The 23,897-nt window shown below is 39.2% G+C and overlaps 1 protein-coding gene across 2 annotated transcripts in view; it reads right to left on the reverse strand.

Annotated features, from left to right (window-relative positions):
- The window catches only part of MYO16 (myosin XVI), a 655,611-nt gene that overhangs the window by 569,251 nt on the left and 62,463 nt on the right, over positions 1-23,897 (reverse strand). For both annotated transcript variants that reach the window (XM_011966244.1, XM_011966243.1), the window contains exon 2: positions 11,227-11,490. In XM_011966244.1, the coding sequence (XP_011821634.1) occupies positions 11,227-11,452 (226 nt within the window). In that variant the 5' untranslated portion in view covers positions 11,453-11,490. The remainder of the gene's footprint in view (positions 1-11,226; positions 11,491-23,897) is intronic.

The following is a 23,897-nucleotide window of genomic DNA, read 5'->3' on the forward strand; positions in this document are numbered from 1 at the left end:
TTTTATATATATGTATATACACACACATCCATGTGCATCTTATTGGTTCTAATTCTCTGGAGAACTCTGATTCACACACAGTCTCTGTGCTAGGAATAGAGATAGAAATATTATGAAGTTCATTAGGGCAGGAAGAACTTTATTTCTCACTGTGTCTTTGTTCAAGCTTTTCTTTCTTCCCTGAATCCCCTCCTCCTTCTGCACATCCCCAGCACTTAGAACAGTACATGGAAAATGACAAGGATACAATAAACATTTACTGCATGAATGAATGAATGAATGAATGAATGATGAAGGAATGCTGATCCTCTCCTTTGCATAACACACATTTTAGTGAGAGATATGGGCTTGCAAACAAGAGATTACACTTCAAGGAATTCATGTTGGCAGTGCTGCAGGGGAAGGGCTTTGTGTGTTTCACCTGAGGATGTCGGGGAGGGCTCCACAGGGGAGAGGAGAGGTACATCTGCAAGGAATAGAGGAAGGGTGCTCCTGGCGGGCTGGGAAATCTCTGGAGCAAAGACACAGTAGACAGAGCAGAAAGCAAGTACGTTTCACATTCTGGGAACTGCTGACCCTGGGACTACCAGGAAAACCCAGCACGCCTCTCCTCTGTCTTCTGGGGCTGCTGAGAAGCTTTGTCTCGTGATTTGCAGCAGTGCCACTTACTCCACATGGCTTTGGTCCATATTCTCAAGCTGTCCTCCCTCTGTGTGTGCCCACACTCTTCCCTTCTTTTCAATGGACACCAGTACCTGGACAAGGACCCACCCTGATCCTGATGACTTATCTGAACTTGATTACATCTGCAAATACTCCCTTATTTCCAAATAACATCATATAGGTTCTCAGTAGACATAAATTTTTAACCCAATACAGGATTATTTTCAGATTAAATGAGAAAATACGTATAAAGTGTTCAGAGAGATGGCTGGCACGCACATATACGTACATATAATCAGACATTAGCAGAAAACAAGGAATAAAAATATTGCTCACTGCTCCTTAATAATGTAATTTTTTCCCTTTTAATACATTTCCAAAGGTGCTATCAAATTCCTGTTTCTCATTATCTTGTTTCCATCAGTGCCCTTAGCTTATGTGTCTATCTTCAAGCTTTTTCCATTTCATTATAATTTAAAATATGACTGCCTAAAACATTCCTAAAGCTATGCTGTTATTCCTATAATTTACACTCACTGTGACAATCATTGAATCACATACCAATGTCATTATTTAGCCACTTTGCTACTCTGAGAATATCTCTTAATTCAAATCGTAATAGTAGCTGACATTTATTATGCATGTGGCAATACATGGCAGATTCCATTGGCAGGTATTTGCATGTATTATCTAACCAACTAGTCTTCACGACCACTTACAGGAGAGGTACACCTCGTAATCTTATTTGCAGAAAGGTGAGGTGCAGAAAGCGCCCTGGCTGGGGACAGAAAGCTGTTAAGTATCAGAGTACAGATCAACCCCCAGACTGAACTCCAGAGTTAGATCCTTGATGCTAAACCTAAGTAATGCTGCTTCTGTCATGATGCTCTCGTATAAGAAATCTGCTTTCCTCTGGCTCCATCGCTGCCCTCACGCTATGGATTACAGCCAAAGAGTCCCTTTCTCTCTTCCTACCAAACTCATAAAATGTTGAAGAGAGCACGGTTTCAGATTCATGTCATCCTACCTCACCCCAATGATGCCCGCAGCAACTCTCTGTTAATGAATGGTGCATCTTTCCATCTAGGTTATAAATGATTATAAAGTATATGTTTTTCCTCTTTTTTCAATTATTCTCACAACACCTATGAAAGTTGTGACTATATAGCAGACAATCAAAATAATTAATACTTCTCAGAAATAAGAATTTGTGTTCATGAAATATTAAGCCATGCATTCAGTTCATACAGAATCCTTCAGAATTTAAATGCAATTAATTTGCTACCTTTTGTAATTTTATATCTGATTTGGAAATAGGCACCTTTAATTACCTAGCAGCTGTTACCTATTAACTGAAGGCATCATAACGCACTGAATGTATCTATGTGATATTCTAACCCGCCCCGGAGGGCTGGAGTCAGCATGTGCCTGCACTCTACATATTTAGCCATACAAATCTCTGATGTAGGTATGTATGTGGAGCTGGAAAACTCACCCTTTTTGTCTAAAATCCAGAAGTCATTCTTTTGTACCTTGTAGCTGCCCCAGCAAACATCTTATCTGAGCTACTTCTTCCTGCATCCTTCCCCTCCTGTGCTAAGTAAGAGGAAAGGAAGAATCCACAGCTTCACAATCAGAGGGCGGTATGGTCCCATCCTATTGAGCAGTTAATGAAATGGGAGTGACGCTGATGAAGCTGCCACTTCCCTCTCTGCCAGGCTTGGTGCCACTCTGGAACAGGGAAGATGCAGACAGCACCATGTTGTCAATGTTTTTTCGCTGGGAATGTTGCCTCCCCATTTCTTCCTTAGGACAGGCTGATGTTTTATATTTGCTCTACAACCCGACGTATCTAATATAGGAGATATTCGTGGTGGTTAAATCTGACTCTTTTGGGGAGAGTGTACACATATTCCATGTCAAATACACTCCGAATTTTGAGTTGGAGAAATAGTCATCCTTGCAGAGTACTTAACATACACCACATCCAGTAATGTTCATTTAAAAATGCATATATGGATCCAGGCCTGGTCACGTTCTTAGTAGATTTGACGGATTCTAAAGGTGGCAGGGCTCTGATTTCAATTTCTGAAGTGTCAGCTTAAATCCGCTTATTGAGCGCCACATTTTCTAACTGCCAATTTGTGTAGCTGGTTGTGGGGAGGTCAGGGAGAGAGGATAAAGCTGCATCCAATAAAACGCCATCACCACCACTGTGGAAACAGTGCCAGCCCAGATGGGTCACACTCGTAAAAACAGCACTCACCAAACGCTAGTTGTGAAAATTATAACAGGCTCCTTCTATCTTTATACCCTAGATACTAGGAGACAATTTTTTTAAAATAAGCTTACTTGATAATCAACTACTGCAGAATTTTTAACTTCTGAGACAATCTAGTAAATACAAGGACACAGCTGGACTAAATAATCACAAACTAAGTAAATAGGCAGTCTTATGTCACTTTTTATGTATAAAACACTTAAGGCATATATGAAATTTGTTCTTTGACCTCGGTCTACACTTTTGGGAATGGGGTACATAGGGGAGAGAAAGCTTGGTCCTAATGATTTACCTATGAACGTCTAAATGAAGAGCTGTCCAGCCTATCAATGAATACATCATCCAATGTGTATTGAACACCGATATATTTTAGGCATCTATTTAGAGGGCTCTGAATGGCATGCAGACAGTTGATATTTCCTGTACATTTTTCAGAAGAGGTAAAGCCATCAGTACTTTACAAAATTGCACCAAAATCAAAGTGACTTCAAGGTTTCTGTCCTGGAAGACCAGGGGAGTGATGGCAACATCAATTGAGAATCACAGAGGAAGTTTTGGTTTGGGAAGAAGATGAGGGTGGATATATTCAGCTTTGAACACGACAATTAATAAAGGCAAGATCATCAGAAAAATTAAGACTGGATCTCAGGAAAAAGGTCTGGATACAGATTTAGCATAATTAGAGTGGGTGAGGTGGATGCAATGGGGGAAAATGAGATCTCCCAGAGAAGATGGGTAGAAAGAGAGTTAGAATCAAGAGTCTGAGATCAATAGAAGAGGGAACCAACCAAGGAAGCTGGTACAAGGGTCTGAGGAGTAGGAGAAGAAAACAGAGGTATCCCAGTGTTACATTTTGATATTTTTCAATTTTCCTAATAGATTACCTACAATTTTGTGATAAAATGGGGATATAAATAAAGTACGATATTATAGTTCTGTAAATATGCTTACAAGTTCTTTGTGTGACTGGACTGAAATAGGTCCTTAGTAAACATGTGGCATATTAAGTAGTAAATAAATAATATTGCTTTTGAAAAAAAAAGGAAGAAGAACGAGGAGGGATTGATCAGAGAAAGAAGATGGAAAATCCCAAAGCATAAAAAAATACTTCTCCTGGCCTTTGGACATTCCCTTGACAGCAGGCAGAGAGCTCCACTAGAAAGCAGGAAGAAAGAATTTCAAAGGGCAAGGAAGGTAAATCAACCAATGGAGTTAATAGTTTCTCTAACTATACCTCATAAATCAGTTTTGCAGGATGATGTTGTCTATAAAAACATGATCTCTCAACTCGGGAAGCCCTGAGGTAGCAGTTACTTCTTCAAAGGCTCCACTGCTTCACCCACCAAGTGGGGTGCACGTCCTACCTACTTCCAATAGCATATGTACCTACTACATACGTGATTGAAAGGAGTAAGTTAAGTCATGTAAAGCTCGGGGAATACCGAGCATACCGGCAAGGCGCCAGATAATAACATTAGCAGTTACTTGTAATGGAAACACATTGTGGACTAATTAGTAAGAAGCAATATTTGGGAGTGGCAATTCCAATAGGAGAATTCACATTCTTCTTAAATTTTCCCTATGTGCTTCCACTCTGATCTTTAAGTCACCTATTCACTCTATTTCTCCATCTCTCCCCCTCAGTCTTCCCTCTTCCTTCATGTGGTGTAACTCAAATGGAGTTGAATTAACAGCCTTAAAAGAAAATTTAGGACAGGTTTCCTTTTAGAGGGAAAAAGAGTTGTTGAACACATTTTGGATTGATGCAGCATATTAAAATGACAAATTGCACACTGAAATATCACCAACTCCCAGAAGAGAACAATAAAAACATCAAAGACACTAAATTTACACTGACAAAAATACAACATTTATAAAGCAAAAAAAAAAAAAATCCTGAATTACTTTTAAATGACATACTATAAACCTTAACATAAAAACACCATAGACATATTGTCCTTTGAAAAAGTATATTTGATTCTTTATACTCAGCCAGCCAATAAAAGTACTTGGAAATAAGAGATAAAATTATTCATACAAATACACAATCTGCAAGTTTAAACAATAATTTAAATGGAAACTTTTTTCTTATGGCAATTTTTTTTTTTACTTTCTCAATTGCATAAACAAATGCATTTGACTATTTCAATAGCTTAAAGATAAATAAAAATATCACTACTATGAAGTGAAAACTTTTTCTTATATGCATTTTTGAGAGAAGTAATACATATGCTAGAGACGTTATACTGTCTCTAAACAGATTACTTTCATTTGCAATCCAAATTTCTTAAATTGTAAGAAATTCATATTTTTCCCCTAGCACAGTGAGGTATATGAGTACTCACAATGGTATTTCCAAGGTAAATGAGAAACTCAAGGGAAGTAATACATGTATATCCATTATTTTATACTTGGGTCAGCTCCAAGTACCAAATAAATATGCTCTATTGCAGACTAAATGTTCCTTTCCCTCAAAAATCATACTTTTCCTCAAAAATCATATGTAGAAGTTCCTTTCCCTCAAAAATCATATGTAGAAGCCCTAACCCTCAGGTGATGGTATAAGGAGTTGTAGCCTTTGGGAGGGAATTAGGTTGGATGAGTTTATGAGATGGAGTCCCATGATAAGATTAGCACTCTTAAAAGAAAAGAAATCAGAGCTTCCTCTTCATGTGAGGACACAGCAAGAAGGTGGCTGTTAGCAAGCCAGGTCCCTTGATCTAGGATTCCCCAGTCTTCAGAACTGTGAGAAATAAATGTCTGCTGCTTAAGTCGCTTAGTCTGATATTTTGATATAGCAGTCTGAGCTGAACAGACACCCTCTAGAGCCAAATATTTTAATTTTTACATTGCAATAATGCATTTGAAATTATAATAATTGTTACATATTCAAACTCTTTCACTGAATTCTAGGAGTCAACTATTTCTTCTTCATTTGATGCTGAAGATAACCTTCACTATAGTCCATCACTTTTGCTTCCATTAGTAATGGAAACTATTCACTAAAAGAGATGAAATTATATAGTTGCCTTGCTGAGGATATTTTCTTCTAATATCTTCAGAAATTTTTGTGTCACTACTGTCATAAAGCATTAACATAGCATATAGAAAAGGTGTATACAGTTTGCTGTGTACACAGAGAAAGCATGCAAAACACATTGTGTGTGTGCACATGTGTATGTTTCTGTGTGGGTGATTATTTTTGTCTGCTTCCTAGTGTTCCTATCACTTTAAGGACCTTAACATGATCATTACACCATGCAAAATGTGAGACTTTTCTATCCAGTCCTTTCTCTCCTTTGCCATTCAAAAAATAAATACACAAAAAAGCAATTTCTTAAATAAGATAAAACACAACTAAAAGTTAATCATGTATTAATTCAAATAAAAAATTACTCTTTGCTTCTTTTGAATTAAAAAATCAGATCTGACTGCTTGCTTAGATTTTAGTCTTTATACCAATATTCATAATATAAACAAACTGCTATACATAATACACTTATCCATTTATTACACTTAAAAATACATGTTAAGAAATCCTTGCCGGGTATTTGTGGTTACCAACATATTTTAACCATGTAACAAATATTGACTGCCTATTGATAAGATTATATTATATGCCACCAAAATGGCATCCATATATACATGTGAAATAATTTCTGGGAAGACAAATTTAGCACAGATGCATTCTAGAAACTATAGAAAGTTTCAGGACAGGAAATTCTTTATGTCCTAAGAATAAGGACAAAGGAGTGGTGAGACCATGCCAAACCATTACTGAAACTCTTGAATCATATTTGATCCTTCTTTGTAGTGCATATTCTTTATATCTTTTTTTTTTCTATAGGTCCCATTTAAAAAATACAGTATTTGCCTTGGTCCATTTTTTCTCCCATACTTGCAGGTTCCCTTCTTTGCTTTACTTTCAGGTCATCTTCCACACCCTCACTCTTAGCCAAGGGCCATGGTTCTTTGATTAATTAGTATCAAAACCAGGAGGAGAATCACCACAGGTTCACACCATATCTCTCAGCTCTCTCTGAACACCATAGTCTCCTAGGCACCATTAAAAACCATCCTGGCCCCACATAAGACTGATTACATCAGCATATTTATGAGCAGGTCCTAGATATGGAAATTAAAAAATAAAATCTTCCCAGGTGATTCTGTTATCCAGCCAGGATTGATAACGACTGCTAGAGGTGATCCCAGCTGAACCCAAGCCCTTCCAGTGGGCAGCTGACCTCATCACAGTATGCACGTGCACAGGCTTGCTCCATCAATTGTCTTCTCTTACTCTAGTGTGACCAGATTTTCCCTCTCACATGAATTATTTTTATTTTATTTTAAATTTTACTTCAAGTTCTGGGATGCATGTGCAGAACATGCTGGTTTGCTACATAGGTATACATATGCCATGGTGGTTTGCTGCACCTATCAACCCACCATCTAGGTTTTAAGTCCCATGTACATTAGGTGTTTGTCCTAATGTTCTCCCTCCCATTACCCCCTAACCCCGACAGGCCCCAGTGTGTGATGTTCCCCTCCCTGTGTCCGTATGTTCTCATTGTTCAACTCCCACTTATGAGTGACAATAAGTGGTGTTTGGTTTTCTGTTCCTGTTTTAGTTTGCTGAGAATGATGGTTTCCAGGTTTATCCATGTCCCTGCAAAGGACATGAACTCATTCTATTTTCTGGCTGTATAGTATTCCATGGTGTTTATGTACCACATTTAATATCCAGAATCTACAAGGAACTTAAAAAACTCAAAATAAAAAACAACCCCATCAAAAAATGGGTGAAGGATATGAACAGACACTTCTCAAAAGAAGACATTTATGCGGCCAACAAAGCTCATCATCACTGGTCATTAGAGAAAATGCAAATGAATTATTTTTATCAGCACATATACTTGCTGTTAATTCTCCCATCATTAAAAAAAGCTCTTAATGTCTGTTCCCTCTTCATCAATCTTTCCATTTCTCTCCTCTTTGCAGAAACCTCCTTTAAAGAGCTCTTTATACTTTCTGTGCCCATTCCTGTTTTCCTACTCTGTTTGGAACCTAATCCATTAAAATTCTTGCTCCCAACAAGTCATGAAAACTAATCACCTCCATACTCCTAAATGTAGTGGTCAGTTTTCAGGCTTCCTCCTGCTTGATCAATAAAAATTTCTCCTCGTTGAAAACTTCTTATCTTGGCTCCCAAGAAAGTACCCTCCTTCATTTTCATCTTTTCTTCCTGGTCATTCCTTATGGTTGGACCTCATTTCACTGAATTGTTAATATTGGAATTCCTTGGGACTCAGTTCTTAGACTTCTTATCGTTTTACCTAAACTCTTTCTGTACGTCACTTTATCCACTTTTGGGGTTTTCAGTATCATCTATATGCTCATGAGTTTTTAATTTACACCTCCAGTCAGGATGCCACCCCATCTCATTCACAACTCCTAGAGGCACTCCTACTGTGGCTAATGGCATTTCATTCTTCTATTTGTTGAGGCCCCAAAACCTTGATGTTATCCTGGAATTCTCACTCCCTGCAGTAGGGAACATTTTGGCTGTCCCGATTTCACCCTCTGGAGTTACACCTGCAACTATGCAACGTGATCTGGAGAAAGGGATGTATGGTTACTAAGGGACGTATGGTTACTAGTGAGCTCCCTCTGGAACAAGTGAACCTGCATAGTCCAGGTGAGCCCAGTGTCATCACATAGGCTCCTAAAGGTGCAAGAGGGAGGCAGAAGATTCAGTCAGATACAAGGATGGACAAAGAAACAGGCAAACTGAAGCGTGAGAAGGAGCACTGTCCCTGCCCTGTATCCATCACCGCTGACCTTGGAGACAGAGGAGGGGGCTCTGATCCAAGGAAGGCAGGTGGCCTCTGGAAGCTAGAATTGTTGAACCAGTGCTGATGACAGCTTGTTTATATCTCACCAAAGCCCATACCTGACCTCTGACCTACAGAACTATAAGATAATATTTATGCTGTTTGCCACTATTAAATTCATGATAATTGGTTTTGGTAGCAATAGAAAATCAATACACTCCCTATAGCCAGGTAATCAGCATTTTCTGTCAGCTCTGTCCCAAAAATAAATCCTAAAATTGACTATTTCTCACCACACCCTCGCTCCATTTGGGTCCAAGCCACCACAATCTCTCGCCTAGCTTGCCACTAGAAACTAGGTTGCATAGTTTCACACCTACAACATCTGCTAAGAAAGCATTAATTCAGATTGTATGACATGAATATTTGTGGAAACATGACTTATATAATAACTGCTTCTTGGCTTTTGAGTTAGTACTTTACTACTACGAATTTTCCTTTAACCCTAACCTAGACATAATTGTGTACTGTAGGTATTTGGTACAAGAAATTTGAAAACATTTCCAATACATTAAAAGAAGTGTTTTTGAGACAGGGTCTTGCTCTATTGCACAGATTGGAGTTCAGGTCACCATCATGACTTAATCTCCAGGCTCAAACAATCCCTTACCACAGCTTCTTGAGTAGCTGGACATGCACCACTGTGTACAGCTAATTTTTAAAAATATTTTGTAGAGATGGGGTCTTGCTATGTTTCCCAGGCTTGTCTCTAACTCCTGGCTTCAGGAGAGTTTTCCACCTCTGCCTCCCAAAGTGTTGGGATTACAGGTGTGAGCCACCGCACTGGCACCAATTAATTTTTCTGTTTTATTACTTTTAAATCAAAATAGGGCTTAAATTTCAAGACCTGCTTTCTCATTTAAGTTTATTGTAACAACTACTGTGTGTTGAACAACAACCGATCACTTTACTCTTTCACTCAATGCTGCTGAAAGGTATGAGATGGGCAGGAGGGAGCAATGACCTTGTGGACATTGTCCCTACCTTTGATGTGCTCACAGACTCACGGAGGAGGTGGCCATTAAATGAACAGCCATAGGTGAGAAGAGAATAATAAAATGAAAGGTCAGAGTGCTCCAGACAGCTTTCCAGAGAATATGACACGATGGCTGAATTTCAGTTCCTTCATGGGTAAAGTAAGTGGACCACACCAAAAGTTTTTAGGTACTTTCCAGCTCAAAGATTCACTACTACTGTTATTGCAATTTAAGACAAAAAAAAAATTAGAAATTCTCAGAGTATTCCAGTTTAACTAGAAAAAGCCCACACAAAACCATGAAAAGAATGACTTGAGTCTTCTTACTATGTATAACTATTATTCTATACAATGTGCTATAGGTTTTCTTAGCTAATAGATCCACAATCCCCATTTGAAAGCCTTCAAAGCACATATGTTATTGAATTTATTATTTTTCCAAACTGAACAGGTTATAAACCATGAATAGGTCAGTGAAAGTTTTGCCACTAAATGATCTATCCAAATAATGGCTTCAGAGCTTTTTGGATTTCAAATTGTGAATAATGAATTGTGAAGAATGCTCGTTTTAGATTCATTCAAATACTGATTTGGGAGCCAATCAAGGTAAATTGATTTATATCTGTTGCTTTCAAGCCTTGTACAACTACAACAATTATATCCAGAGCTGGAACATTTCTCTCACATTTGAACTTGGGCAAGTGGGTTCTATATAGGAAAACAGAAAAATTCACATACAACAATATATAAAAAGTGAAAAATTTAACAGTCTTGCGAAGACAATTGAGATTTGCATTGGGTAATCTTAGTAAAACGTGATGCCACAAGCCAAACAACTTTAAGGGAGAAAGAAATTGATTCCTTAGAGTCAGGGGAAGTCACATTACTGCCACATCTATCAAAGCATGAGCTACGGATTAACAAATTCCACAGTCCCAAATCATCATCAGGAAAAACAATTCACTGAAATTCCTGCACTCTGGGAGGCTGAGGCTGGAGGACTGCTCGAGCCCTGGAGTTTGAGACCAGCCTGGTCAACATAGTGGGACCCTGTCTCTATAAAAATTTTCTAAATAGAAAACCAATTCATTGATAAAAAGTTTCCCTAACAATTAGAACTGAACAATTTGAAAGGAACTCGCTTGCTCTTCTGATAGGTAATTCTTTAAAAAAAAAAAACAATTTCACCACAATTTTTACATTTTTTTAATCTTACTAGGGGGCAGGACTTTTAATGATGTTCTTTGCAAACCGTATTTTTTTTTCTTGAATAATTCGAACAGTTAAAAGACAGTAGCCTCCAATATTTAAAAGGACTTTTCTGCCCCGTCTCTCCATCAAAAAAACAACAAACCAACAAAAATCAATCACAAAAAATCACATCAGAAAGCGGGTCCTTCTTTCTTATCATGTACCTTCTTTGTCATTGTGGTGGATAATCGCGTCCTGTATCATGTCCGCCAGGTCGAAGTGAACTTTTGGATTCTTCGCATGCTTCAGCCTTTTCAGGAACCCTTCCTGCTTCTGAAAAGCCTTCTCGCGCTCATAGTAGGCTTTGATTTGCTCACAGCGCATGCGCTTCACCAGACGCTGCCGTTGGCCAAGGGGAAGGGACTCTAGCAAGCACTGGTCGATTTCCATCTCATGGGATCGAAAAACGTTACATAGCTGAAAGCAACCTGGAAGAAATGCAAGGGGAGCGTCACCAGACCTATTATTATAGCCACTGTACGTGTGCACCACAGCACGTTTGCTTTTATATTGCCCATTGCACAGGTCATAAACGGAACAATTCTCCCTGCACTTGATACTGCAAATGCAAAACCCTTTTTATAGGCTGGGGGAAAACCGTTCGTGTGTTTCTCAAGATTCCGTGGTAATAAAACAAATGGTAGAATTAGACATGCATATGTAGTTAAGCTCAATGCAATTACTAACCATCCATCCCTTCCTGTTTCTTTCAATCCATAGCCAAAGCCTCCAGATTTCACCACTGTGTCAGGCTCCTTCTGTCTAATTGAATAATACTAACTAATTTTGCATGTTAAATGTGGGCATAAAATCATTCCAACTTTTTCAGAACAACCTAATAGAATTGCTTTTGCATATCATGATGACTAATCGTGACGCTGTTAATTTAATGTAATAGAATATATATGCTGCCAAGTATAATGGCTCAAGCCTGTAATCTCAGTGCTTTGAGAGGTTGAGACGGGAGGATCACTTGAAGCCAGGAGTTTAAGGCTTGCCTGGGCAACATAGGAAGATCCTGTCTGTCCAAAAAAAAAAAAAAAAAAAGAAAGAAAGAAAGAAACTTTTAAGTTAGCTAGGCATGGTGGCATGTGGCTGTAGTGCCAACTACTTGGAGGTTGAGGTGGGGGATCACAGAAGCCCAGGAGTTTAAGGTTGCAGAGAGCTAGGATTACACCACTGCACTCCAGTCTGGGTGACAGAATGGGGAAAAAAGGAGAATATATGCTATCAACTCTTTATATGATACAGTAGACATTTTTCACCAATTTATTGCTAAATTCTTTTTCTCATAATCAGTGACATTCATTTCCAAGAAACCTGTGGTTAAGTATAAAGACTGAGGGTTGGCACAGAGATATTTCTCAAAATTGTGGAGAGAATTTTGGCTGCTACAGTTCTTGTTTTATTTATATAGTGATTAACAAACTGAATTCCCATTTCTGAAACTTAAAATATCCCGTTTGTTTCAAAAGTCTATTTCCTATAAACACCAGTCAAAGCACCTGTAACGGAATTGTACAAACACTTGTATTTACCACCAGGTTAAAATTTCACTATTGGCAGAAAATCAATGTTAAAGCATTAAAAATTCCAGAAGCTGCTTGCAAACACAGATTCAGATGTGTTTATATATTCTTAAGCTATTTATGATATAAGGTCCCAAGGAGGTTAAAGTAACTATGCATGAACAAAACGTGGTTGATCATATGCCATATCTGAGAAGATTATATACTAAGGGTATAGTTCATCTTTGGAAAGATGCCCTGGTCCTTTGAAGGAACAAGTCATGACAACACTATTTCCACTTCTGTTTCTTGTGACACTTTGCAAGTCTTTATTCTCACAGCCCCCAGGTGCACCAGCATAACCATCCCTGTTTAGCATATAAAGAAAATCAAGTTGAGAGAGCCTGTGACTTGTCTAAGATTAAAGAGACAATTAGGCAAACAGAATAAAAAACGCTCTATAGAGAAGAAACAAACCGAAGCTCCGTGATTCTCTAATGCCAGGTATTGAATATATAAGTAATTTTACATAAGATGTAGGAAGATAAAGAAGCCGTGTTGGGGGATTTTGTGTTCATTTATTTGCATTTGACAAAAGCTATACATTTTAGCATCATGTTTTCATAAGACTGTTCATGAGTATTCGTAAAAGTGATGTGAGAAATATTAACTAGCTATACAGAAAATGTTCCCTTTCCAGTGACCGAAACGCAAATAGACAACAGCGGTTCTGAAATGATGACAAATTGCTCTGGAGTACACTTCTTTGATAAAAGCTCTGATCACTGCCAGAGACAGATTGGATGAGAAAGCTCATAAATAAAGAGCCGTAAATGTCTTCTGCTCTCACATCTGTGTAGAAAAGTGCACAGGGCTTGATTGATTGACTTGGATGCTTGTGACACTTTGACTTCTGTGACTTTCCTGGCTTGTCATTTGGTGCCCAGAGGAGCAACAGGGCCACACAAAAAAAGCCTGAAGAATTAAAACAAATAACATCGCAGAGTGCCATGTGTTGATTAGCCAGCAGTTGACGGCTGAGGATAATCTAATAAACACCACAGTAGTCCTCTAGTTTGTGACTCTCAAGAAGGGTCTCTCAGTGAAATTTTCAATTAACTTTTAAGGATTCCACGGTGACAGATCATGATTCATTGAGTTATCCCTCACAGGCTGTCAAGAGGGAATGTAAAAGGTGGCTCTTAAATTAATTTTCTTATTTTCCTTTTTGATTTGGAAAACTCAAAGGCTGTGATTGTTAAATTTCAAATCAATTCAGGTTTCAAATCTTGATTTTTAATGTATTTTTGTTAAATAGTTCCCCATGTTTTGATCTAAAACATTAGTTTATAAATTGATTCTTTTGTAATCTGAAAATTTATTGGGCATTTTGACTTTGTTTTAATCTAAGTACAAGTTCGTCAGCTGTGTCATGTATGTATATGTCTATGAATCGATAAGATATATAATATGACCAGTTGATCTAAAAAAAAAATAAAGAAAAAATCGATAAGATAACACAGGGATTCAGGGGATCATGGTGGACGGGAGGCAGGGCTGGACTGCAGCTCTGGACAGCGCAGCATGAGAAGGCTTGCACTGTGAATTTTAGCTCCAGATTGACTTCAAGAAGAAACCAGCAATCCCGAGAGGACCCACAGATCCTCTGAAAGAAGTAGACTGTTCCTGCAGGACCTGGGAGACACCTCAGATACTGTGAGTGCCCCAACTGCAGAAATGGGATAGAGGCCCTCCTCTTCCGAACACACACCCCCACTGGAGAAGCTGAAGTTCTGTCCATGGGAGGTTTTGAACTTTACCTGGAGCTGAGTCAAGTTAGAGAGCCGAGCAAAATACATGGGTAGAGGAAGCAGTAGAAAAGGCCCTGGGAGCTCACTGGGTCCCCAAGCAGCCCGTTCCTGCCTGGCACCACAGGGATCCATTGGGAGGGTGGCCAGAGACAGAAGGAATTCTCTAGCTGAACTTTGTAACATTTTGAACAGGATGAGAAGCAGCCTAGCCAGGGAGGTTGTGAATCAGGCATGCAGACTTCACAGACGGTGAAAGAACTAAAGCCCTTTTCTCTGGAAGCTGGAAGTTGGATAGCCTCAGGCAAGTTTTCAAACCCATCTTACCCTCTACCTGGGAACTCAGGGCTGTTGGTTTGGGGGGCACGGTGGGAGTGAGATCGGCCTTTAGGTTTGCCTGGCCCGTGACTGCCGGCTTTCCCCCACTTCCCTGACAACCTGCACGACTCAACAGAGGCAGTCATAATCCTCCTAGGTACACAACTCCAGTGACCTGGGAATCCCATCACCATCCCCCACAGCAGCCACAGCAAGACCCACCCAAGGAGAATCTGAGTTCAGTCACACCCAGCCCTGCTCCCACCTGATGGTCCTTCCCTATCCACCCTGGTAGTGGAAAACAAAGGGCATTAATCTTGGGAGTTCTAGGGTTCCACCCACTGCCAGTCCCTCTCCAGACTACTACAGCTGATGCTTTCTGGGAAGTGCCACCTCCTGGAGGAGGCCAACCAGCATAAAAATAGAACATTAAACCACCAAAGCTAAGGACACTTATAGAGTCCACTGCAGCCTTCACCACTTCCACCAGAATGGGTACTGGTATCCACGGCTGAGAGACATATAGATGGTTCATGTCACAGGACTCTGCAGACAACCCCCAGTACCAGCCTGGAGCTGGGTAGACTCACTGGATGGCTAGACCCAGAAGAGAGACAACCATCACTGCAGTTTGGCTCACAGGAAGTCACATCCACAGGAAAACGGGGAGAGTACTACATCAAAGGAACACCCCATAAGACAGAAGAATCCAAACAACAGCCTTCAGCCCTAGACCTTCCCTCTGACAGAGCCTACCCAAATGAGAAGGAACCAGAAAACCAACCCTGGTAATAGGACAAAACAAGGCTCTTCAACATCCCCAAAAAATCACATTGGTTCACCAGCAGTGGATCCAAACCAAGAAGAAATCTCTGGTTTACCTGAAAAAGAAATCAGAAGGTTAGTTATTAAGCTAATCAGGGAGGGACCAGAGAAGGCCAAAGCCCAATGCAAGGAAATCCAAAAACTGATATGAGAAGTGAAAGGAGATATTCATGAAAATAGATAGCTTAAAGAAAAGACAATCAAAAATTTAGGAAATCTTGGACACGTTTTTAGAAATGCAAAATGCTCGGGAAAGTCTCAGCAATAGAAGTGAACAAGTAGAAGAAAGAAGTTCAGAGCTTGAAGACAAAGTCTTAGAATTAACCCAATCCAACAAAGACAAAGAAAACAGAATAAGAAAATATGAACAAAAGCCTCCAAGAAGTCTGGGATTATGTTAAATGACCAAACCTAAAAATAATCAGTATACCTGAGGAAGAAGAAAATTCTGAAAGTGTGGAAAACATATTTGGGGGAATAATCGAGGAAAATTTCCCCAGCCTTGAGAGAGACCTAGACATCTAAACAGAAGAAGCACAAAGAACACCTGGGAAATTCATCACAAAAAAGATCTTCGCCTAGGCACATTGTCATCAGGTTATCTAAAGTTAAGATGAAGTAAAGAATCTTAAGAGCTCTGAGACAGAAGCACCAGGTAACCTATGAAGGAAAACCTATCAGATTAACAGCAGATTTCTCAGCAGAAACCCTGTAAGCTACAAGGGATTGAAGACCTATCTTCAGCCTCCTTAAACAAAACAATTATCAGCCCAGAATTTTGTATCCAGAGAAATTAAGTATCATATAGGAAGGAAGGATACAGTCGTTTTCAGACAAATGCTGAGAGAATTTGCCATTACCAAACCACCACTATAAGAACTGCTAAAAGGAGCTTTAAATCATGGAAACACATCAAAACAGGACCTCTTTAAAGCATAAAGCACACAGGATCTATAAAACAAAAATACAAGTTAAAAAGCAAAAACAAAAAACAAAACCAAAGTACACAAGCAAAAATGAGTATGATGAAAGCAACAGTACCTCATATTTCAATACTAACATTGAATGTAAATGGCCTAATTGCTCCACTTAAAAGACACAGAACTACAGAATGGATAACTCACCAACCAACTATCTGCTGCCTCCAAGAGACTCACCTAACACATAAGGACTCATATCAACTTAAAGTAAAGGGGTGGAAAAAGGCATTTCATGCAAATGGACACCAAAAGGAAGCAGGGGTAGCTATTCTTATATCAAAACAAACAAACAAACAAACAAACAAACAAACTTTAAAGCAGCAGCAGTTAAAAGAAATAAAGAGAGACATTATATAATGGTAAAAGGCCTTGTCCAACAGGAAAATATCACAATCCTAAACATATATGTACCTAACACTGGAGTTTCTAAATTTATAAAATAATTACTTATAGACCTAAGAAATAAGATAGACAGCAACACAATAATAGTAAGGGACTTCAGTACTCCACTGATAGCACTAGACAGGTCATCAAGACAGAAAGTCAGCAAAGAAACAATGGATTTAAACTATACCTTGGAACAAATGGACTTCTGACAGCTAAAGACTGGTCAACAGATACCCTTCCTCCTAGTGGTCACTCAAAATCCACTTTTACTAAGGCAAATGTCCCCTGAAAAACACTTCAATTCCTATTGCTTGCTTCATTTTTCTCCTTGGTATTTATCGCTCTTATACTACAATAGCTATCTATCTAATTATTTATTTTAGAGATGGGGTCTTGCTCTATTGCCCAGGCTACAGTGCAGTGGCATAATCAAAGCTCACTGCAGCCTCAAACTCCTGGCCTCAAGCAATTCTCCCACTTCAGCCTCCCAAGTAGCTGGGACTGCAGGCATTTACCACCACACTCAGCTCTCCTGCAATATCAGTTACTATGCTTCAACTGCGTATTATACTAATATCTACACTAATTGATTTCCTAAAATACAATACTATATATTTTCTTATTGCTCTGTAAGCCCCATAAAGGCAGGAACTCAGGATGTTTCATCCCTGTTTACTTTCAGCATCCAGAACAGGAGATAGTCAATAGTTTTGTTGTTGTTGTTGCTGAATGAAATTGCAGGACAGACAATTACACTGATGGCAGAAACATCACACTCTTTATTAGAACCTAATCCAGCACTTAACACATGGCAGGTAAATGCTTAGTCTTGCTCTTACAGAAATGCAAGGTGACACTGTGCTCTCATGTAACTGCTCTTCCTTACAGAATTATCTGGCCCGAGGCAGTGTCATCAAGCTCATCTTTGTATTGGATTTCTTTATCTCCAGTGTTACACTTTTTTAGGAGGGCAAGGGAGGTGGCAGGGATCCTACATATATGGTTATCCTGCAATTCGAGATAAAAGTTTACAGCCAGAAGCCCCAGCTCAGTGAATGTGTATCTCTGTAGGACTAAACTCAAAAGCCAGCAAATATCTGACATCTAGTTATATATTTACATACACAGTTTCCCCACACCTTGGTTTGGAGGACCCTATGCAACTGTGTCATGATGTCAAGACATTATGTTATAACTAACTAGAAATATAAAGAGTAAAGTGAAGAGGAAAATGAACAAAAAAAATGCGTAAAATTATTCTGATGTACAACTACCAGAAATGCCCCATGTCATCTAGAATAAAAATCTTCCTGTGGCCATGGTACACTCAGTGTTCAAGATTTTTAAGCAAATCTCTCTGTGATTGCTAAAGAGGCAAAACGTTACTAAGAGCACAGAAAATTTGATCTAAGTACATTTATAAAAACTTGCAGACAAATTTGCAGGAAACATTCTTTTTCAAGAATTCATAGATGATTTATGATATTAACTGTGTCTTAGGCCATAAAGCAAAGCAAATCTCAATAAATTCTGAGGAACCAAAATTACACAGGCGTTTTCTTAACATAATTGAAAAGGGAATATCAACTACAGAAATGAAACCATACCTCCCCATATGTTCAGAAACTTATAAAGCCAATTCTACATAAAGTATGGTTCAGAGAAAAAAAATCACAGAAATGATAAATTTTTAGAATTAACCATTGATGAAAGGAAATCCATCACAATTTTGTGGATAAAACTAAAGCAATTCATAGAAATAAATTCATAACTTTAAATACATTCTAGAAAAGAATATAGTTTTAAAGTCAATAAACAAAGTATCTGGCACATGAATTTAGAAAACACACACACACACACAAACACACAAAGCTGAAACCAAAAAAGAAAGAAGAAAACAAAATTATGCTATTAAAATTAATAGAAATGAAACAAGAAAAGAGCAAAGGTGAAGAAAGACGTGAGAAATAGACAATTTCTAGAACAATATAACTTACAAAAAGTGACTCAAGAAGTGGAAGATGAACCAATTTATGTCATCATTGTATAAATTAAATCAGTTTTTAAAAATCTATAGACCAGAAATAAAAACAAACAAACAAAATGACCCAGATGATTTAACCTGTCTTTAAGGAAGAGATAACCTGCATTTTCATCCAGTTCTTTCATACAACAGAAAAAGAAGAAAATTACCTCAATTCATTTTCTGAGACAAGCATAAGCTTGATACTAAAATGAGGCCATCCAAAAAAGGAGAATTACAGGTCAATCTCTTGTATAAACACATGCAAATAGCATACATGCATACACATTAGCAAAATGAACCCATGAATGTATAGTTTGTCAGCAGAATGAAAGGAGCGGCTAATTTTAAAACATTAAATTCTGTTTAAAATTTAGAAAAAGAAGGCCCTTTATTGCTGCTTCTATTCTATCTCAAAATGAAGGTCTTAGCATAGAAAAAAAACAGAAAAATAAATAAGGAGCATAAAATGTGGGTAGGCAGAAGGAAAAAATAATCAGTTATTATCGTAAATACTGTCATCTACATAGAAAAAGCAGCACACCCTGCGTCAGCTAGTAGGAGCGATAGTCCAGAACTTTGCTGAATGCAAGTCAAAATACACACAGAAGAGAGCTACGGTTTCAAACCTAACAAAAGATGCTCCACCTTACTAACATAGAGCAAAATGTAAGAAGATAAAAAATATCATGATTAAGTTAACAAATTGTCATTACAATTGAAAAGCAAACTGGAAATATTTAGTAAAATGTAGAATCATCTTTCCTACAACCCAGATATATATTTCTTCAACCTCTCAAAATATGATGCAAATAAAATTAAACAAACACAAAATAATACAGCATGCATTAAAAAAACTACAGGTAACAAAAATAAACCTTCCAAATAACTTCTCCTCTATTTTTGGAGGATATAAATCTATTAAGCCACCTTCTCTCTTCGATATTTCCTAACTGTGGCTTTGGTAGAGGAATAAGACACTTAGACCAATGGAACAGAACACAGAACAAAGCACAAACTCTACACACAGCCACCTGAGTGGTGACAGAGGTCCAAAGAGTAGCCAATGGAGGGAGCATATTCAGATTACGATTAAAATTAAAATATTACAGCTATCGAGAAAAATAGTTTGGCAATTTCTTTAGCTACATTATGTAGTAACAGTTCTAGATGAAATTATGTGGTTCATTAAGATCATTCAAGATGATATTCAACATAGGAGGCCTGGAAGCTTCAGCTGCAAGCAGGCGTGTGTACCTTCCTAGGTGAGCCTGTTAGAGGGATGTGTGGTGGACACTGGCAGCCTGCTATCTGGTGCTGAGTCAGCTGTCTCCATGGAGCATCAGGGAAGCAGGACATTTAGGATGGAGTACCTGCTTTTACTGACTGCTTTTTCTTTAATTTTTGTACTAGATTTTATTGGTTATTATTCACCCTTTATGAGTAGAACTCAAAAAGCTGAGAATGAAGTGGATTCTGGTGAAAGTTTCAATACATTATGGGCATGAATGGAAATAAACTGCTTATTGCCCTACTTTTTTTCCAAAAGGAAAATGAATCAACAGAAGGAAATAAAATAATTGTTGGAATATTTTCTATAAAAGAAAACAAAATTGACTTTATCATTTGTGAGTAAGAATATGTATTTATTTATCTGATGTGGATGAATTATATTTCAATCACTTCTCCTTATATTTTCAATTTAGGAGATGCTTTATATCAAAGGCCTCCTCAGATGTTTGGAATATGGAAGTGGGTGCTATTGATGCCCTGCCCAATTCCCTTTACCCATCCCCCGCTGACCTGGTATATTAGTCTATTTTCATGCTCCTGATAAAGACATACACAAGACTGAAAAGAAAAAGAGGTTTAATTGGACTTACAGTTCCTTATGGTTGGGGAGGTCTCAGAATCATGGCAGGAGGCGAAAGGTACTTCTTAACAAGGCAGTGGCAAGAGAAAATGAGGAAGATGCAAAAACGGAAACCCCTGATAAAACCATCAGATCTCTTGAGATTAATCACTACCACGAGAATAGTATGGGGAAACTGCTCCCATGATTCAAATTATCTCCAACTGGGTGCCTCCCACAACATCTGGGAGTTATGGGAGAACAACTCAAGATGAGATTTGGGTGGGGATACAGTCAAATCATATCATTCTGCCCCTAGCCCCTCCAAATCTCATGTCCTCACATTTCAAAACAAATCGTGCCTTCCCAACAATCCCCCAAAGTCTTAACTCATTTCAGCATTAACCCACAGGTCCATAGTCCAAAGTCTCATCTGAGACAAGGCAAGTCCCTTCTGCCTATGAGCCTGTACAATCAAAAGCAAACTAGTTACTTCCTAGGTACAATGCTGGTACAGGTATTGGGTAAATACAGCCATTCCAAATCAGAGAAATTGGCCAAAACAAAGGGGTTACAGCACCCATGCAAGTCTAAAATCCAGCAGGGCACATTTTAAAGCTCCAAAATGATCTCCTTTGACTCCAGGTCTCACATCCAGATCACACTGATGCAAGAGGTAGGTTCGCACAGTCTTGGGTAGCTCCACCCCTGTGGCTTTGCAGGGTATAGCCCCCCTCCTGGCTGCTTTCATGGGCTGGCATTAAGTGTCTGCGGTTTCTCCAGGTGTGTGGTGCAAGCTGTCAGTGGATCTAGCATTCTGGGGTCTGGAAGATGGTGGCCCTCTTCTCACAGCTCCACTAGGCAGTGCCCCAATGGAGGCTGTGACCCCACATTTCCCTTCCACACTGCCCTAGCAGAGGTTCTCCATGAGGACCCCGCCCCTGTCGCAGACTTTTACCTGGACATCCAGGCATTTCCATACATCTTCTGAAATATAGGTGGAGGTTGCCAAACCCCAATTTTTGACTTCTGTGTACTCGCAGGCTCAACACCATGTGGAAGCTGCCAAGGTTTGTGGCTTGCATTCCCTGAAACCATGAGCCCAGTTGGACTTTGGCCCCTTTTAGCAATAGCTAGAGTGCCTGGGACACAAGACACCAAGTCCCTAGGCTGCACACAACATGGGGACCCTGGGCCTGGCCCATGAAACCATTGTTTTCTCCTATGCTTCTGGGTCTGTGAGGAGAGGGGTTACCATAAAGACCTATGACATGCCCTGGAGACATTTTCTCCACTGTCTTGGGGATTAACATTCGGCTCCTTGATACTTATGCAAACTTCTGCAGTCAGCTTGAATTTCTCCTCAGAAAACGGGTTTTTCTTTTGTACTGCATCATCAGGCTGCACATTTTCTGAACTTTTATGCTCTGTTTCCCTTTTAAAATGGAATGCTTTTAATAGCACCCAAATCACCTCTTAAATGCTTTGCTGCTTAGAAATTTCTTCTACCAGATACCCTAAATCATCTCTCTCAAGTTCAAAGTTCCACAATTCTCTACGGTAGGGGCAAAATGCCACCAGTCTCTTTGCTTAAATGAAGCAAGAGTCACCTTTGCTTCAGTTCCCAACAGGTTCTTCATCTCCATCTGAGACCACCTCAGCCTGGACCTTATTGTTCATATCACTATCAGCATTTTTGTCAAAGCCATTCCACAAGTCTCTAGGAAGTTCCAAACTTCCCCACATTTTCCTGTCTTCTTCTGAGCCCTCCAAACTGTTCCAAACTCTGCCTGTTATGCAGTTCCAAAGTTGCTGCCACAGGTGTGGGTATGTGTTCAGCAACACCCCACTCTACTGATACCAGTTTACTGTATGAGTCCATTTTCATGCTGCTGATAAACACACATCCGAGGCTGGGAAGGAAAAGAGGTTTAACTGGACATACAATTCCACATGGCTGGGGAGGCCTCAGAATCACGGCGGGAGGCGAAAGGCACTTCTTACATGGCAGCAGAAGAGAAAATGAGGAAGATGCAAAAACGGAAACCCCTGATAAAACCAACAGATCTTGTGAGACTTATTCACTACCACGAGAATAGTATGGGGGAGACCACCCCCATGATTCAAATTATCTCCCACTGGGTCCCTCCCACAACATGTGGGAATTATGGGAATACAATTCAAGATGAGAATTGGGTGGGAACACAGAGTCAAACCATATCACCTCGGTACTGGCTGGAAGGATTTACAGCTGTCCTCTCCTCTAGACAATTGCCCTGTCAGCCTCAGCCTCCCAGGGAGTGGAAGATCCTAACCCCATCCCATAAGTCATAGTCACTGAGAGACCTACACAAGGATACAAAACATGTCCCCTTGACTCAATCAGAGACGCTCCATGCTGTGATTTGTACCCTAAAGCAAAGTGGATTCGAATGATAATAGACTCTGCTGAACACTACATAGTTTTTCTGCTCTTTCCTGTTCTATGCCCTGCTTCTTTCACTCCCTTATGGGTTTTCTCTGTTGAGCCGTCTCAATACATAGGAATGTGCACCTGACTTCTCATGCTCTGCTTCTAGGGGACACAGTCTATATAAGAATATATATATGTACACTTTGGGAGGCCAAGACGGGCGGATCACGAGGTCAAGAGATCGAGACCATCCTGGCTAACATGGTGAAACCCCGTCTCTACTAAAAATACAAAAATTAGCTGGGCACGGTGGTGCACCTGTAGTCTCAGGTACATGAGAGGCTGAGGCAGGAGAATGGTGTGAACCCAGGAGGCAGAGCTTGCAGTGAGTGGAGATCGCACCACTGCACTCCAGCCTGGGCGACAGAGCAAGACTCCGTCTCAAAAAAATATATATATACACACACATATGTATATTTATATATATATAGGCGTGTGTGTGTGCATATAAGCATATATACATCCTCTTTCATTTTCTATAACATTCATCTTTTACACCAGTGGAAGAATATATTTTAATACATACAAATGTTATCAAAGATTGAACATACTTAATACCAGTTTCCAAAACTGAAAAAAAATAATAAAAGCACAAAAATAAGATACATGCAAAAAAAAATTGGACTTATTTTACATTATATACAAAATTAATTCAAAATGG

Source organism: Mandrillus leucophaeus, unplaced genomic scaffold (assembly GCF_000951045.1).
Source record: "Mandrillus leucophaeus isolate KB7577 unplaced genomic scaffold, Mleu.le_1.0 Scaffold750, whole genome shotgun sequence".
In the NCBI taxonomy this organism is placed as follows: Eukaryota; Metazoa; Chordata; class Mammalia; order Primates; family Cercopithecidae; genus Mandrillus; species Mandrillus leucophaeus.